The sequence below is a fragment of the Amphibalanus amphitrite genome, unplaced genomic scaffold (genome assembly GCF_019059575.1).
Source record: "Amphibalanus amphitrite isolate SeventyFive unplaced genomic scaffold, NRLGWU_Aamphi_draft 000145F_arrow, whole genome shotgun sequence".
Lineage (NCBI taxonomy): Eukaryota > Metazoa > Arthropoda > Thecostraca > Balanomorpha > Balanidae > Amphibalanus > Amphibalanus amphitrite.
This window is the reverse complement of record NW_024881640.1, coordinates 946,585-963,514: the sequence shown is the minus strand read 5'-3', so window position 1 is coordinate 963,514 and position 16,930 is coordinate 946,585. Positions and strand designations below refer to the sequence as shown.

Below are 16,930 nucleotides of genomic sequence, written 5' to 3'. Positions count from 1 at the left end.
GCATGTTACTCATAAGTTTCCGTTTCCCGCACTTAAATGTGTTCATTTGATAGATGAGATAGATAGATAGATAATTCAAGATAAATAAATAAAATAGATCACTTTTAGCGTTTCGGTCAATTCATGCATGTACGGCCGTCGTAACGTTTTCTTTTGCCGTTTCATGTCAATCTCCTATAATAGTTCAGTGCAATAAAACCGACAACGAATTACCAATTATTTACTGGCTGCAGGAGACTAAGCCGTTGTCGACCATCTATAAGCCAACGTTTCTCGATTCTGGTGGCCGCCAAGTCAGTCGAAGAGGAAGCAGTGAGTATCATTTCGAATTGGAATCCCCTCAGGAATCAATTCTTTGATCCCCGTCATTTTAATCAGAAGTACTTCTTGGAAAAACGTGAAAATGGTTGATTATCGGTAGGCGAGGGAGGCTATTCTTTTCTCTCTCTCTCTCTCTCTCTCTCTCTCTCTCTCTCTCTCTCTCTCTCTCTCTCTCTCTCTCTCTCTCTCTCTCTCTCTCTCTCTCTCTCTCTCTCTCTCTCTCTCTCTCTCTCTCTCTCTCTCTCTCTCTCTCTCTCTCTCTCTCCCTCTCTCGCTCTCGCTCTCGCTCTCTCTCTCTCTCTCTCTCTCTCTCTCTCTCTCTCTCTCTCTCTCTCTCTCTCTCTCTCTCTCTCTCTCTCTCTCCTCTCTCTCTCTCTCTCTCTTTCTTTCGCACCATAAACATTACCTTACCGTGTAAAATCCACGGATAGCTTATTTGATCCACGCCCCACGGATTTGACTCAAAACGATTCTTTCTACCTCCAGCCGTCTCCTGCGATCCTTCGTCTCCTGCTCCCGCTGCGGCTGTGTCAAACAGCACACCTCGCCGGCGTTCCATCGTACCTGGATTAGAGTCACCTCGCGAGACTCCCGGACCCCGCGGCAAGCGGGGTCTGCATCTGTTTTCCCCACCTCCACCTGCCAGAGCGACCGACGCCCGGCAGACACCACCGGGTCAACAGTTCGGTGACCCAGGTCATCAAGCTGGATCTTCTACTGTGGCGCGGTGTGGACTCTCGCCAGGTCCCCACGGGTCACCAGCAGACCATGGCGAGCCGGTGACTGGTGCCCAAGTCATAGACCATGGGCACTCTGCTCTGGGCACTCCTCCAGCGCCCGGAGTGCAGGAGTGCCCCCGACAGGTGCTGGAGAGACTCGCCTCCTCACTCGGGCTAGATGTGGTGGGAAGAGGCTCAACATCAGCAGAAAGATCAGTGATGACGACAACGCCACCAGTGGCTGCGGCACAGTACGGTCAGGCGCCGGGTAGCGCACCAGTCTGCTCCCCGTACGGTACTCCAGTTCGGCCGCAGCAGCATCCCAACACCGCCCTGGCATGGTCTACGTCCCCACAGACGTCTGCCCACAGCTGTGCATCGCCGGCGGTTCACTCATACTCATCGGCGACCGGTCTGGTGCCGGTGCCGACTCCCTGTCCGCCGGCGGCGGTATTTCCGTCGGTACCGACAGTAGCGGCGGTACCCGCTCCCTGCTACCCCGTCGGCGGCGGCGGTGGGACAGGGGCGTGGTGCGGCGCGCCGATGGCGGTGCCAGAGGTGCAGTACCTGACTCCGCCGCCCCGACCGCCTCCCGCCTGTCATATGTTGACGCCGCTGCCGCCCATCACTCCTCGAGGAAGTTGCCACGCCGCTCATGGCACTCCTGTACCTCATCCTGCGGCTCCTATGGCGCATCCTGCCGCTCCTGTGGCGCATCCTGCCGCCAGTGCCCCTCATCCTGCCGCTCCTGTCGCCACTCATCCTACCAATTATTCTGCCGTTCCTGCGACTCATCCAGCTTATGCCGATCCTGCGACTGCACACGTCACCACTACCGGTAATTACCTTGTCAGCCATGCAAATTTGATAGCTTTCTGCGTCACTATGCCAGTCTCAAGGGTGTGATATCAGCTGCGTGGTTGAAAAGTAGGCCATTATTCGTACAGCAAGTGTGCTAAGACTTATTGTCATGCATATTTTATGATGCGATGGGCTGCTAACTACTTAGCCGTTTCTTTACTTTCGATGTTAAAACACTATGGACGGTGTAGTAAAGCTCAAAAGTCGCTTGATATCAGATGACGTTCGAGGTCAAAGTTGTACTTCATAGTTAAGGCGTACCGGACGTTTGTTTCAGCCGTCTATGGTGACGACCTGGCCCAGCAGATGGAGGAACGGCGGCAGAAACAGGAGCGAGACAGAAACAATCTACTGATGTGAGTCGATGACCTGTCGATGGACTGTAGATGACGGACGTTGCGCACCGTCTATGGAGATAGGCTTTTGCATTTTTTTCTTTATAATTTCCACAAATGACCTAAGCCTGGAAAGAGGAAAAAGTTGTTTCATTTTTTTTCGAAAGAAACGGTCGAGTCCTTTCCTACCATGTGGAAGCCATTGCTGCAGAGCATTCGAGGCGCAGCTAATTAAGTCGTCCACTATCATCGGTTTTATGTGATATTTATTTCATTATTATTGTACCGTGCAGGTTCCAGCAGCAGCAGTCAGGCGGCGGAGGGGGACTGGGTTTCGGTGGAGACGGCGGCGGTGGAAGACGGAGACCGCACGTCTCTGAGGTAGGTACGCCGGTGACGTAGAAGACACCTCAGCTACGTATAAGATACATAGCGGCCGCTGAAAATGTATATTTGTACTTACTACTAAAAGTTTACATTATGCTATGCGTTGTAATTTCTAACTTAAGACTAGCCATGTTTAGACGGCTAAAACATTAAACTCATCGTACCTACTGGCTGCATCTGGATGGCTAGGCATAGTAGTAAATTGAAGACGCTCTTGCCTGTGAAGGCAAACGATTGATTTTTTTTTTAATGAATGAAATAAATCGCTAAATACAGAAGTTCGCTGTACTTGATTTGCACTACCATCATGAATCATCAACTAACATCTACATTGCTTACATGTGTGCCTTGTAAAGGTAATGTGTAACTCCTGCACATATTACGAATTTGCGCATGGAAACGTCTAACGAGACGCGTTTGATGCATTTGCGTGCCTCTGTACACATTTTGTGATCAAACCTTTCCCTTGTGAATAAATACCTTTTGTAAATATAATCATAGACCTCTACATGCCGTATGAATGTAGAGTACGTAGAGGTCTATGATATAATATCTTTTCTTCAAAATAATTACCCTCTGTATACTGGTATGCATAGACATAACGTGTTTAACTGTTTAGCTTGGTTTTAGCCCTTCTAACCCCGGTATCCAGAGGTCTACGCTCAACTGAAGGCGATTGGCACATAATATTTCGATAATCAACAAGCTTGAAAGCAATTTAACACCTTCGGGCATCACAATATGCTTTGTATTCACGGACGTATAAATAAACGTATACGTCCTTGTTTGTATTTCACACCCATGTATTTTTGTAAACTGCACTTTTGAGTTTGATATTCGACTACGGCCGGTTGTAAGTACAGTGCCGAGTCCATATTCGCACGTCGGGCTGCTTTGCCTACCTCAGAATGCTTTTCGCCGCTGACTTTGATACTGTTTGAAAGGAAATCCCGTGACCGTGGAAAATTCTTGATGGTCATACTCTAGCCTGCTCTTTTCCACACATGCTGTTATTCATTGACATAGCATTGTGGGCGCTCGGCATATCGTACGAATTTTACAACGTATTGACCTAAGTGGTTGGATGTCTTTTCAATACACACGGCTCTACGCATATCGTTGCTGAGTGCTATAAACCATCTGTTTTCAATGTTGTGTCCAGTTCTAATGCTGCGGCTGCGTTTCAGACATCTTACGAGCGTGGTCAACGTTCACAGACGGATTCAGTCCAGGGTAAGTTAGCGGTCACAAATCGGGGGAACAGCTTGACCTGCATACCTACATGAGGCACCTCGTAGCAATGCAGCTGTCACGCAGAGGCGGATCCAGCTCAGAGTTTTGGGGGGGCAAACCATAACAATTTATCGATTCTTTCCATGCATCGTCCATAGGCGTAATGTTAAAATTATGCCGTTTGGGGGGGGGGGCAAATACCCGTTTTGCCCCCCCCCCCCTGGATCCGCCACTGCTGTCACGTCTCTCGGGGGTTGTCAGTTGGGGTTAGCACAGCAGCTGTAATTTTTCTTCCACGCTCTTTTATATTCAAGCACTGCCCGCTTAGGCGCATTCCTTTCGCGTATGATCGTTTCATTTCTTTGCAATTATAGCGTGACTTAGGTACAAATGTCCAACATTGGAAACCAGTGAAGTTGTCACAATTCCTTCCCTAGAGCCTAGCCCACTCACTGATTGTGACTACTCCAAGACTATCCCTGACCTATGATGACCCTTTTTGCTCCCATTAGCCACGCTGCAGCAGCAGATTGCTGAGAAGAAGCAGCGAGAAGCAGAGAGGAAGAGGATGGAGGCAGAGGAGGATGCAGCTCTGAACGCCCGGCTGGAGGAGCAGCAGCGCAAGGTAGGACGGGAGAGAGAAAGAGAGAGAGAGAGAGAGAGAGAGAGAGAGAGAGAGAGAGAGAGAGAGAGAGAGAGAGAGAGAGAGAGAGAGAGAGAGAGAGAGAGAGATGTGAGGGTGGGTGGGAGGGAGGGAAGGAGGGAGAGGGAGAGGGAGAGATAGGGAAAGATGGAGAAAAAGCAAAAGCTGAGAGAAATGGAAACGGAATAACGAAAGAACGAGACGAGAGCGAGAGGAATGAACGGAAGGAAGGAACGTCAGAACTCAGAACGATCAGGATTTGGTGGGATTGGGAGTGAAGTATATGTCGGTAACTTGTGTTCGAATGTTTATTCCTGCGTGAAACTGGTGGCGTAAGATATGATAGAGTTCCTTTATCATCTCCCTCTTAATTTGTATTTCAGGTTCGCGAGGAGGCGGAGAGAGAGCAGGAGGCCCGGAAGGCCAAGGAGCGCGGTCGCCTGGAGCGCCAGAGGCTGATTGAGGAGCAGCAGAAGCGCAGTCACGACGAAGCCGAGGCCATGAAGAAGGCCGCCCGAGACCGCCGTCAGGGAGCCCAGGGCAGCGCGACCGTCAACGACTGGGGCAGCTGGGCGGCCGACGAGTGAGTGCGGCTGTGTTTATTTCATGCACAATTCTGATTACGACCTCTCCTACGACTTCTGATTTATAGCAGCTCACGGTGGGACGACACTGCATTATCTTGAATAATTATCATGTATCCAGGCGTATTTACTGCTGATAGAAAATTCTTCTCATTTATTCACCCCTGGCGACTTTCAATTGAGCCTGACATAAAACTCGCCCCGTGACTTCTATGTATCCGTGGTAAACAACATTCGGCTGTCACAGTCTAACCTTAACGTTCCCCATCCGTATCGCCTGTGTAGTCGCCCGGCAGGGAAGGCAGCGGCCCCTCCGGAGGAGGACCTGTGGCAGGCGCCAGCCGTTGAGGAGTCACCGCCAAGAGCTCCATCGCCACCGGCCGTCGAAAGGTAAGGACGTGGTTAGAGCTTAGGAAAAGAAATGGTCATTATTGCGTTCTATACATCCAATCAATACTGCCGTCCAAAGGCCAAACCGCATATGTCGGGTCAGGTCATGACCCGACATATGCGTTTTTGCCTTTGGACGGCAGAATAATGGACACATTTAAACGTTTCCTTAACCCTCGCCCGTATAGGGGGGGGGGGGGGTCGAACGGACCCTCCCATGGTTTTTCGCAAATAACTCACGTAAAAAGCGGCCGATCGCGACGAAACTTGCAGTACCCTCGCGTTCATCAATTTTACACCTACACCTACGAAGCTGTTAGAGGCGGTTGCCACCTACTACGAATACCCTTACTGGTTGACCTGACCTGACCTGACCCGACCTGGCCTAAATGCATGAAGACATCATCTGTGATCAAAACTAACATGATATTCGTGATCAGCACCCCGAAAAACCTCTTAGCAGCCACACTTTACGACGTTCTGACAGGTCCCGATTTTCCCGACTTTTGGGTCACTGACCTGACCTGCAATGTCAACCAATGACCTAGGACCTTAACCCGCGACCGCCTGGGGGGTCGGATCCGACCCCCCCTCCGTTTTTCTTGAATAACTCATGAACCACTTTCTCTATCTACTTGAAACTTGGCATACCTTCTCCCCCATCAATTTGACGTCTTCTGTGCAATTTTCAAGAAAAAAATTCAATTTTTTTTAGATATATCGATTTTAGTGATGTAACTACAGGGTGGACCAAAAAGGATGGAAACATTTTGAACTCGCATAAAACATGTATTATTGCATGCAGGTGAATGGGAATGATAGCAAACCAGAGTACATTTCGTGGAAATTCATTTATAGCATCATTCTCATCTGCTTTCTGTCGTCTTCAGTCTCTTAGAGCAGATGTTCAAAGTGACCACCTTCGCGAGACAGGCACAGAGCAGCCCGCTTGGCGACTGACGCGACAGCCCGACGGCACATGTCCACTGGTACGGCTCGCACAGCCTTCGTGATCTCTCTCTTCAGTTCACAGAGGCTTTCTGGACCTTCCTTGTAGACCTGGCCCTTGAGATGACCCCACAGGAAAAAATCCATAGGGGTCAGGTCGGGTGAGCAGGCAGGCCAGTTGCGACTGGCACCGCGGGATACCAGCCGGTCACCAAAGTGGTTTTCGATCCACTTCAGGGTTGCTTTGGCGGTGTGAGGAGGTGCGCCGTCTTGCTGCAACCACATCAGGTCCATGAGACTGCCATATTTCGTTTTGGCCTGCTTCCAGAAGTTCATAAGCACCGCTTGGTAGCGCTGCTGGTCGACGGTCACGGTGTCGCCGCTTCCATCCTCGAACCAAACTGGACCGACGATTCCTCTTCCGCTGAGGGCACACCCTACGGTGACCTTGCTGCTGTGCAGTGACTTCTCCTGTACCACGTCCGGTTTTTCGGTGCTCCAAAATCGGCTGTTTTGCGAGCTAACACTGCCATCCAGGTGAAAGTGGGCCTCATCAGAGAACCAGATGTTTTGTGCGAAGTCCGGATTTTTTGAGTCCTCGTCGGTAAGCCAGGCTGCGAAGGCCCGGCGTTCCATCATGTGCTTCTGCGACAGCTTCTGGCATGTCGTCACCTTGTATGGCTTCATTTTCAGATCCTTTTTAAGTATCCTGAGCAGTGAGGTTCTGCTGGTGCCCGCCTCTTGCGCGAGATGGCGAGAGGATTTTGAGGGTTGTTTGCGAACCAGATGTTTTACCTTCTCGATGTTTTCTGGGGTCCTTGTCGTCTTTTTCCTGCCACTTGATTTTCTACTTAGGTTTCCTAAGTCACCTTCTCTAACAAATTGCTCAGTTAGACGTAAAATGCTGTTATATGATGGTGCTTTTCGAGTCTTAAAATGGCTGCGAAACTTTCTTTGCGTTACAACTACCGATTTTGAATCCCAGTAAAATTGTACTATCTTAGCCTTCTCTTCCTTGCTGTACGGATTCATTGTCAGGACTGACTTTTTGCATGCCCAACAAAACTCCATAGAACATAGCACGTGCATGTCAAAAATCATGCAAATTGCTCCAGTAGTTTTTCCACAATGAAGAAGAAAAATGTTTCCATCCTTTTTGGTCCACCCTGTACATGGCATTTTTAGTCAAAAAGTGGTAAATGTTTAAAAAATCGCCAAAAATCAGGGTTTGAAGCAAATTGCAAATTAAGGACATGAAAAGACGCAGCTCAACGAGTTCTTTAAAATGGCTATCTCGGATTTTCCATAAAATGCGTTTTTCACCCCTAAAAATTCAAAAAACTATATTTTTTTGGAAAACAGCTAATAAAATCCAAAATTTTGGGAATTTCCAAAAAACCGGAATATATGTTGTAGAGCTCTATTAGAACATTAGATGCCCCAAATTTCAACTTTCTGTCTTGATTTTTGATCCCCAAATTGTAAAAAATAGCTCCAACATGCATAGGGCATGGTGACGTCATACGCATTTTCGTGAATTAGAGGCACTTCTGAACATCGTATGTGAAAACAAATGGCACCACTAGATTCCTGGGACAAAGGTCGTCTAGAAAAGTGCATTTTTATGTCAAAAATAAAAAGTTGAAAAATTGACTTTTTTCTTAGCCCTCGTTTAGTTATGTATGGCATAAACGAATTTGTATGCTTTCAATGCACACTTATCACCAGCACAGTGACTTGGGGTCACATATAACCATTACCATCGGATTCGGCGTGAAAAATAAGCCATAAAACATGTGTCGCACGCCCATGTAGCAGAAATTGAAAACCGTGACCTTTCGTGACCTAACCTGACCTTGACCCGTACTTAGTATGACCCCTATACGCACATGGTACCTTCACTAGGCCTTTGAGGTCATTTTTTGTGAGTTTCGAGCAGCAGCTATCGATTCCGCTGTCCGTAAGCCTAATCATGCAAAACCCCTGACTTTGACCTTTGACCTGACCTTGACCCGAAAGTTGACCTCAATCTTAAAATCTTAAGAGTGCTTTGGGAAGGTCTCGTAGAGACCTTTCGAACGCCGCCTCGCGGGGCTCGATACGACCATTGGTTCTCGAGATAACAGGGGGGGGGGTCGGATCCGACCCCCCAGGCTGTCGTGGGTACGGAAAGAGCCCAGGCGGTGCCGGGTTAAAATTGGGTATCATCGGCTTCCTCTCGTCACGGGCAACACGCTCGTTTTTTCCGCGAAGCTCTAGCTCGATCAGGGGCGAAACAGCAGGGGGGGGGGGGTCCAACGGACCCTCCCCCCCCCCTTATACGTTCGCGGCTGGAAAAACACCAATACGGGCGAGGGTTAATATGTAAAGTCATAGACCTCTGTATACCGGTATACAGAGGTCTATGGTAAAGTTAATGTCACACTTCTTGTGTGCTTTTCATTATTGCCAATTGGAATTGAATTACATATAGTCCATTCATTCCTCGGTGCATTATTTATTTCGGCCATTCAGTCTCTTCATGTTTCATTGATAAGGTCTTCTAAAAAAATTCATTGAAAAAGGAATAAGGAAAGCATGTAGCAACATTGTGGGTAGATTTGAATAGATTACTCCCGTCACGCGGAATGGAAGATTGTACCGCAGCACACGCGCGCCTGATAGATAGACTGTACCGTAATACACGCGCGCCTGACCGGTAGGCTATACCGCAATACACGTGCGCCTGATCGGTAGACTGTACCGCAATGCACGCGCGCCTGATCGGTAGACTGCCGCAATAGACGCGTGCCTGATCGATAGACTGTGCCGCAATACACGCGCACCTGATCGATAGACTGTGCCGCAATACACGCGCGCCTGATCGATAGACTGTGCCGCAATACACGCGCGCCTGATCGATAGACTGTGCCGCAATACACGCGCGCCTGATCGATAGACTGTGCCGCAATACACGCGCGCCTGATCGATAAACTGTGCCGCAATACACGCGCGCCTGATAGATAGACTGTGCCGCAACACACAATACACGCGCCTAATAGGGGCCGGCCATAAATTACGTTACGCATTAGGGGGAGAGGGCCGGAGGGGGGGTCGAACGAGCGTAACGATAGCGTAACAGGGGGAGGGGGAGGGGTAAACCATAACTTTACAGAGCACCGCTTAAACCTAATGATTGACGCAGGCGAATAAATCAATTTCTACGCAAATTTACCGGAGAGCTGTAAACTGTGCCCTAGTAATGTGAACTGAGGCCTCTTGCACCAAACTACCTAGCTAGGTAAAATCGAAAAACCGGTTTCAGAATAAGCTAATCTAACGGTGGTAAATTTATTTGCAATAGCCCAATACATAATCCTGCATGTGCTTGCTAAATTTTGCACGCAAATTGTTACATTTGAGACTTGGACTGGGTATACGATGCAAAATAATCCAAGCATTGGTGCAAGAGGATTTTGGTGCAAGAGGCCTCTGAACACCAGCATGAAGCCAAGTCTAAATTAGTGGTCACTATCAATTTTACTAGGAAGCACTGTCGTTTCTGCGACATAACAGACCCAGACCGCAAATAGCGTGAACTGCTCAGTAAATGAGCAGTATGGTCGGTTTCGAAGTTTTTCACGTTACAGTTTTCATTAGCGTAACAGGGGGGGGGGTAGCGTAATTTCAGCGTAACAGGGGGGAGGGGGCTCAAGAATTAGCCAAAAAGCGTGACGAAATTCATGGACGGCTCCTCGGTAGGCTGTGCCGCAATACACGCGCGCCTGCTCGGTAGGCCGTGCCCTAGTACACGTTCACGCGATTATAGTAGATTGGGCATGGTAAACGCTCGTGGGCGTCCGTGGACTGCACCTTACTATGTCACTTCACAGATTATGTGCGGTCGGGTTTGCAGCACGTAATAAGGGGCGCAATCTCTGTTGTGCATCATTTGAGTTTTGACGACTGGCGTTGAGATGGGTGTGCGACATAATTCATTCGTTCATATAAGAGTGAATTCCCATTTGTTTTTAACCGCAGCAGGTAATAATCACCCCAAGTTACGTGCCTACAATTCGACTTTTTCGAGTTTATTGACTTGTTTATCTTCACGCAGCAAACCGGATACTCCTCCTCCAGGTAAGAACATGACCGACAGAGCATAAATATTCACCCGTCCTGTCTGTACCGATCTCAACTTGTCCTAACGCCCGTCTGTTCCTCGTTTCTCCCAGGCCCGACCAGTCTCCCGGTCCTTCACGCGCAGACAAACACGTGTCGTCTCCCGTCTCTGCGTCTGGCCAGCAGATTCCGTCCTCTTCAGCATCCCGACACACTGCATCTGCAACACCTTCAAAATCTCCTCCGATTCCCACTCTGTGTCGAAGCTCTCCGGCACATAAGAATGCGGGAGGGAGGGCAATACATACTCCGAAATCACCTCGTGTGTCTGCTCCAAAACGGCACGTCCCACCGTCAGAACCGCCCAGGAGCGGACCGTCGGATGTGCCTTCAAAGTCGCCTCCGATTCCTACCCTGTGCAACAGCAGTCCTTCAAAACCACCCGCGCATGGACCGCCTCCGAAATCTCCACCGATCCCAACTTTGGTCCATCGAGCTTCAGTGCCTCAACAGCCGAGAAGTGACCGGGTGAATCCGCACCCCTCCGTCTGCCGCCTGTCTCCGCCCCTGCCGGCGCAGGCCCGGGGTGCATTTGACCCGCGGGAGGTCACGGCCGGGCCCTATGACGTGCCACCGCCTTCGCGACCCGTACCCCGACAACGCTCACTGTTGACCGCGCGACCCAATAGGTCACCGACCCCGCACCGATCTGGGTCACGAGCTCAGGAGCATGAATCACGTCCTCCGAACAGTGACGCACACTGCGAGCTGACCCCGCGGAGTGACCACCTCAGGTCACTGACCCCGGCTAGTGCACGTCACAGGTCACTGACGCCCATCACAGGCAGGACGAGGTCACTGACCCCTGAGATCACGGGTCAAGGTCACAGGTCACTGACTCCTGCGGGTGATTGGCATGAACCTCCAGTGATAGCAAACGGCTATAATGGATCGCATGAATCAGTTCAAACCCATGACTTCTTGACCAGTCGACGACCCAGAGTCCTTCCTCCTATTGCGGAGAGCATGAATAGTGCACGGGAAGAAAGTCAAAGCAGACAAGTCGAAGAGAGGTTGAGCAGGCCAAAGACGCGCTGCATCTCTGACCGTAGAGAAGTTGTCCCAACAGGGCCGCCAGAACCCTGTGCCGATGCTTCGCCTGTCAGGAAGGTGCGATTATCTTCTGGCCACCTCGATCACCAGGATCAAGGGAAATATCCTGATAAAAAGAATGCGAGCGAAATTCGTTCGAAAGAAGTGCATTCAATGCCACATCACAGATCAGAAGAACAGGAATCAGCAGGGTGTTCAGAGAGTCAATCAAATGCAAACGTCCGCCGTTCAAGGAAGTTGCAAGTGGATACAAAGTCTGCCACGAAATCGCATATCTCTAGAGTGACATCCAAGCGCGGGAAATGGGATCCCGACAGTGACTTTAGCGTAGTTCACAAAAGGGCTGAAGGATCCCCAGAAAAGAGGCTTTCACCAAGGAAAGAAGAACGAAAGACACTGGAAGTCCCCGCCGTCCAAGCAGCTCGAGCGTCTCCCGTTAGTCCTCACTTCGGGAGACATGCCCTACCACCGATCAAACCGAGCTCCCAGAGGGCTTTGTTCCACCAACCACCTCACGAACCTTCTCCCTTCCACCACGAGCCGAAGACGACTACCCAGGCACCCCATCACACTGAGAAAGTCTCAACCCCCGTGCGAGGTAACAGATCAGAGAGGTCGCACATCCCAGTCAGCACCAGAAGACTGTCTGGATCGATGAGCACCCATCCGCTATCACCACGAGGCGCCTCGGCAGCACCGGGGTCAGGTCATGTCGCAGAGGTCACGGAAGGTACGCCGCCACGGGTCACCGCCAGACGGCGCTGGCAGCGGCCGGACACGGACCACTCTCCAGAAGAGACGGTTGTGGGGAAGCAGAGTCGCCAACCACCGCCCATCACCCCCAGGAAGAGTCTGTCCATCAGTCTGAGAAGCGAGACTGAGACAGTGCTGGTCGGATTGCGAGAAGAGGGGATCCCGTGCGTTTCTTCCGGGGACGAGCTCGAAGACACCGATAAGGATGGCGCGAGAGAAAGGGAGGATAAAGTGGGATCGCGGGCCTCAAGCACGGAGGACGAAGTTCACGAAGAAAACGTCAATATGGACACCAAGATCGAACAGCAGAGGCTTCCTTCTGCAGAACAGCCGCATCAAGAGCAAACCAGTCCGTTTAGCTCCACTTCATCATCCTCTACAGTCACCCCTACCTCTTCACCAGTCCACTCTCCTGACCCCGTCCTCTGCTCCCTCACCCCAGAGCCAGTGACATCTCCACGACCCCAGCCAATCGAGCGCCAATCCCTGGTGTCCTCGGGTCACCAGAGGTCACCAGTGCCTACCCCACGGCTTTCGCGCGGGGACCTGCGTCTCAGCCGCTCGAACCGACCGGCGCTGAGGCGACTTCAGTTGATGCGGAGGACACTGGAGAGGGAGCACGACGCGCTCAGCAGCACTCTAGCGCGGGAGGAGACGGCGATCACCGGCCGGCCAACCCCTGGTGCGTGACCGAAACAAACGGGTGGTGTTGTGGGAACATTTAAGGTGGGTAAGGAACGATAACACTATGCAACAGTCATTTTGTTCCTGAGTAACGACCGATTTTTTTGGACTCATTGGGTCCCATTATAACCGAAATGGGCATTTGTTTTGATCTGAAAATGCTTTTCCGGTTTTCAGAGACGATTTTCGATTTTTGGCCCCGAAATTCGGTTTTTGGCCCACTGTTTTCGGTGTAATTGAGTAATCGACTCGCGGTAACTTTCATCGCCCTTCCTATGCCACAAGCTTTCGAATGATATCCGGTTTTGCATATTTGCGTGTAAAAATAACGTCATAAATCTATGTTAAAGTAAGAAAATATTGAAATTTTGTAAAAATTTGACATTTTTTTCGATTTCATTTCAAAATAGAGAAAAAACTAAAGGCCCTATCCAAATTCTGAGCCCAGTTCCTTGAAGAGCATTCAATTTCCGTTCGGAAGGTACTATTTTAGTGCATTTTATCGGTTTACTGTGGCGTCCAGATTGAGTCACTTGAAAAACGGGCCCCCAACAGATCAAGATTCTGAGCGACAGGACTGCTCAAAAGTAAGTTCCTGCGTGTGACCCGAGGTCACAAGGGGTCAACAAAATGACCTCAGTTGACCCCTCGTTGATCCTATGGCGTTAACATACGTTATCAGGTTAATGCTATGTGATATGACTTAGGATATGTGTTTAGGTTAACTCAATCTGGACGCCACAGGAATCCGATAAAATGCACTAAAAAGGTACCTTCCGAACGGAAATTGAATGCTCTTCAAGGAACTGGGCTCAAAATTTGGATGGGGCCTTTAGTTTTTCCTCTATTTTGAAATGAAATCGAAAAAAATGTCAAATTTTTACAAAATTTCAACATTTTCTTACTTTAACATAGATTTATGACGTTATTTTTGCACGCAAATATGCAAAACCAGATATCATTCGAAAGCTTATGGCATAGGAAAGGCGATGAAGGTTACCGCGAGTCGATTACTCAATTACATCGGACACGGTGAGCCAAAAACCGAATTTCGGGGCCAAAAATCGAAAATCGTCTCTGAAAACCGGAAAAGCATTTTCAGATCAAAACTAATGCCCATTTCGGTTATAATAGGACCCAATGAATAAGAAAAGTTCGGTCGCTTTCCAGGAACAGAAATTTTTCATTTTTTGTTGCATAGTGTAATGGGGCAGAAGGCAGTAAGCCTTGAAGTTCACTTGCCCCTATTTGAAAGCAAAGTAGCGAAATTTTGTTCGAGCATTCGATGTTTTTATTTATTTCATTCAGATGTTTTTCTTCAGTCGCTTTCAGTTTCCTCTCCGACCGTCCCCGTCATCATCCTTCGTTCCTCTCCGCTCCAGAAACCAGTAGCATTTCTCAGTCACCCTCACCGTCACCGACTGAGGAGCAAAACGACCAGCTTCTCGACCATCTGGAGACGCAGATAACGCTCGGGAGGAGTTGGATGGCCCTCGCCCCAGACGCTGAGCCGGCAGGTAGTCGGTGAAACGGTGGAGTCAGCAGTCCCCGTAATGGTGATGAACGTTTCATTCCTCTCGTACCTATTGTGTCGTGTAATATGTTAGACGAGCCAACAGGCAGCGAAGCCAGTAGGGAGGTCACCAACGAGCCCTATTGGGACTGGAACGGTTGGGGACGCAGCGTTACAATTCACATGTTTGTGGTTATTTAAGTGATACAATATTGACCAAGACGTGCACAAGGTACTGTCATATGACGCACCGCCGCTCCCTCCCGCAGAGATCCACCCATCGCAGGACACCTCGGATCTGAAGATCGGCTTCCGCTGGGACCGGCCACAGACGGAGCGGCCCGAGATGCGACTCGACTCACCACAACTGGACGACCTCGCCAAGAGAAACCGCGACCGGCAGAGGCGACTCGAGGAGCGTAAAAAGGCGGGGCAGTGAGAGGGATATATACCGGCAGAGGCGATTCGAGGAGCGCCAAAGGCGGGGCAGTGAGCCGATCGGGGAGTCGCCAAGGATAGGCACAGCTAGAGAGATGTCTTTAAAACCACCCGTTACCGTCCCTGTTGTTGCACTGTGCTGTGTGTTCACACGCGTGACATGTTTCTGATTCTGTTGTATCCATCAACTCGCTTGTGACTGAGAATATATACTAGAAGGCCATAACTATAATCGCGTCAAAAAGCGGATGAGCCATCCTCTGCTCAAAGGACCAAGCATACTTCCAATCCATTCATTCAAAACCATCTCCTATCCCCAACTCAGCATGGATTTCGTCATCGTCACTCGACTGAAACCGCGCTGATATCCATCACCGACCAAATCCTATCATCCAACGACCACGGCGACCTCTCCCTTCTCTGCCTGCTGGACTTGAGCAAATGCTTTGATGTGATAGACCATCAAAAACTTCTCACTAAACTACAACTTCACGGAGTAGAAACGACATGGTTTTCGGCCTACCTTCAAAATCATACCCAGAGCGTCTGCTTCACAGACAATCTGGGTAACATCAAAAAGTCATCTCCTCTTCCCAACAACATCGGCGTCTTCCAAGGTTCTGCTCTCGGCCCTCTGCTCTACTGCGTCTTCGCGAACGACTTATCCTTGTTCACCGGAGACGCAGTGGTAGCACAGTACGCCGATGACACACAAATTCTGGTCTCTGGCAAAAAATCTGACATGCAAAGCGTGGTCAGGAAGATGGAAGCAGTGCTGACTTCCATCGACCTTTGGTTCCAGGCCAACGGCCTCAAAGTTAACGCAGGAAAAACTCAGCTGATGTTGTTGGGAAGCTCTCAAAATCTGCGCAACGTTCCCGGCCTCTCTGTCAAATTCCGCGATCATGATTTACTCCCTGTCTCGGAAGTTAGAAATCTCGGTTTAACATTCGATAGCACGCTCAGCTGGACTAGTCACATTTCTTCTCTCACAAACCGCTGTTTCGGAACCCTTCATGGTCTATCACATCTAAGGAACCACCTCCCACCATCGGCTGTCACCGTCATCGTCCAAGCCCTCGTTCTCTCGCAGGTCCGATACTGCATCTCAGTATACGGCAACTGCACGCAGACAAACCTCTCTCGGCTCCAAAAAATAATTAACTATGCTGCAAAGGTGATTTTCGGCCGCAAAAAGTACGACCATGTATCGGACCTGCTGGATAACTTGGGCTGGCTCAGCGCTGAGCAGCTTGCTCAGTATCACTCTCTGTGCCTGCTGCACAAGGTGCGGCGATCAGGCGAGCCAGAAACCCTGGCTGCCCAGCTGGTGCAGGTATCGCAGACGCGGCAGCGATCCACCAGACAGGACCGCAATCTGTCAGTCCCACGATCGCGGACAGCGATGGGGCAGCGCCGGTTCTGCTGCCGGGCGCCCCTCGCCTACAACCAGCTCCCGTCAGAACTGACGCGTCTACCGGCCCACCTATTTGGTCGGCACCTCCAATCCCACCTACGGGGAGGCGAGGTGACTTAGACAGCGGCCATGAGTCTGTATGAGTGCATGTGTATGTTTGTTTGTGTGTACGGGCTTTGAGCGTATTTATCACGTTATTTTATGTTATGTCTCCCATGCAGAGTTTTAGCCCTGTACGAGCGGCCGTAATAGCCACGAGTGTATCGTGGATGGCTTCAATACACGTCTATGTCTATGTCTATGTCTATTCTTGCCTATACCCGTTTTTTTTTCGAAATTCGTGCAAGGCAAAACATCGTAACATCTGGAAATATTCGACGTACAGTTAACTTAAAAGTTAAAACGAATTAATCGTTGTACGAAATCTGTTCATGTTTCCACGAAGTTCAAAGCAGGCACTATTACACGACTGACAAAACGAATGAGTCTT

General features: G+C 49.8%; 2 protein-coding genes across 2 annotated transcripts; one reads left to right on the top strand and one right to left on the bottom strand.

Moving 5' to 3' along the window:
• Positions 1-234: 234 nt before the first annotated feature.
• Positions 235-16,741, top strand: LOC122382733 (stress response protein NST1-like). The gene is made up of 9 exons (XM_043368440.1): positions 235-312; positions 2,179-2,257; positions 2,530-2,617; positions 3,841-3,856; positions 4,369-4,481; positions 4,883-5,082; positions 5,369-5,473; positions 10,518-10,540; positions 14,855-16,741. The coding sequence occupies exons 2-9, from the start codon at positions 2,208-2,210 to the stop codon at positions 15,022-15,024; spliced, it is 765 nt and encodes a 254-aa protein (XP_043224375.1). The 5' UTR covers positions 235-312; positions 2,179-2,207; the 3' UTR covers positions 15,025-16,741.
• LOC122382732 lies at positions 6,255-7,457 on the bottom strand. Its single transcript, XM_043368439.1, has one exon. The coding sequence runs from the start codon at positions 7,451-7,453 to the stop codon at positions 6,368-6,370; it is 1,086 nt and encodes a 361-aa protein (XP_043224374.1). The 5' UTR covers positions 7,454-7,457; the 3' UTR covers positions 6,255-6,367.
• Positions 16,742-16,930: the final 189 nt, after the last annotated feature.

What these genes read in the sequence shown, in the direction of transcription:
- LOC122382732 (XM_043368439.1), bottom strand. Translation starts at nt 7,453, where the DNA reads ATGAATCCGTACAGCAAGGAAGAGAAGGCTAAGATAGTACAATTTTAC.
- LOC122382733 (XM_043368440.1), top strand. Translation starts at nt 2,208, where the DNA reads ATGGAGGAACGGCGGCAGAAACAGGAGCGAGACAGAAACAATCTACTG. An exon ending in GGCAGCTGGGCGGCCGACGA is followed by an intron (nt 5,083 to 5,368) that starts GTGAGTGCGGCT and finishes TCGCCTGTGTAG; the next exon opens with TCGCCCGGCAGGGAAGGCAG. An exon ending in ACCGGATACTCCTCCTCCAG is followed by an intron (nt 10,541 to 14,854) that starts GTAAGAACATGA and finishes TCCCTCCCGCAG; the next exon opens with AGATCCACCCATCGCAGGAC.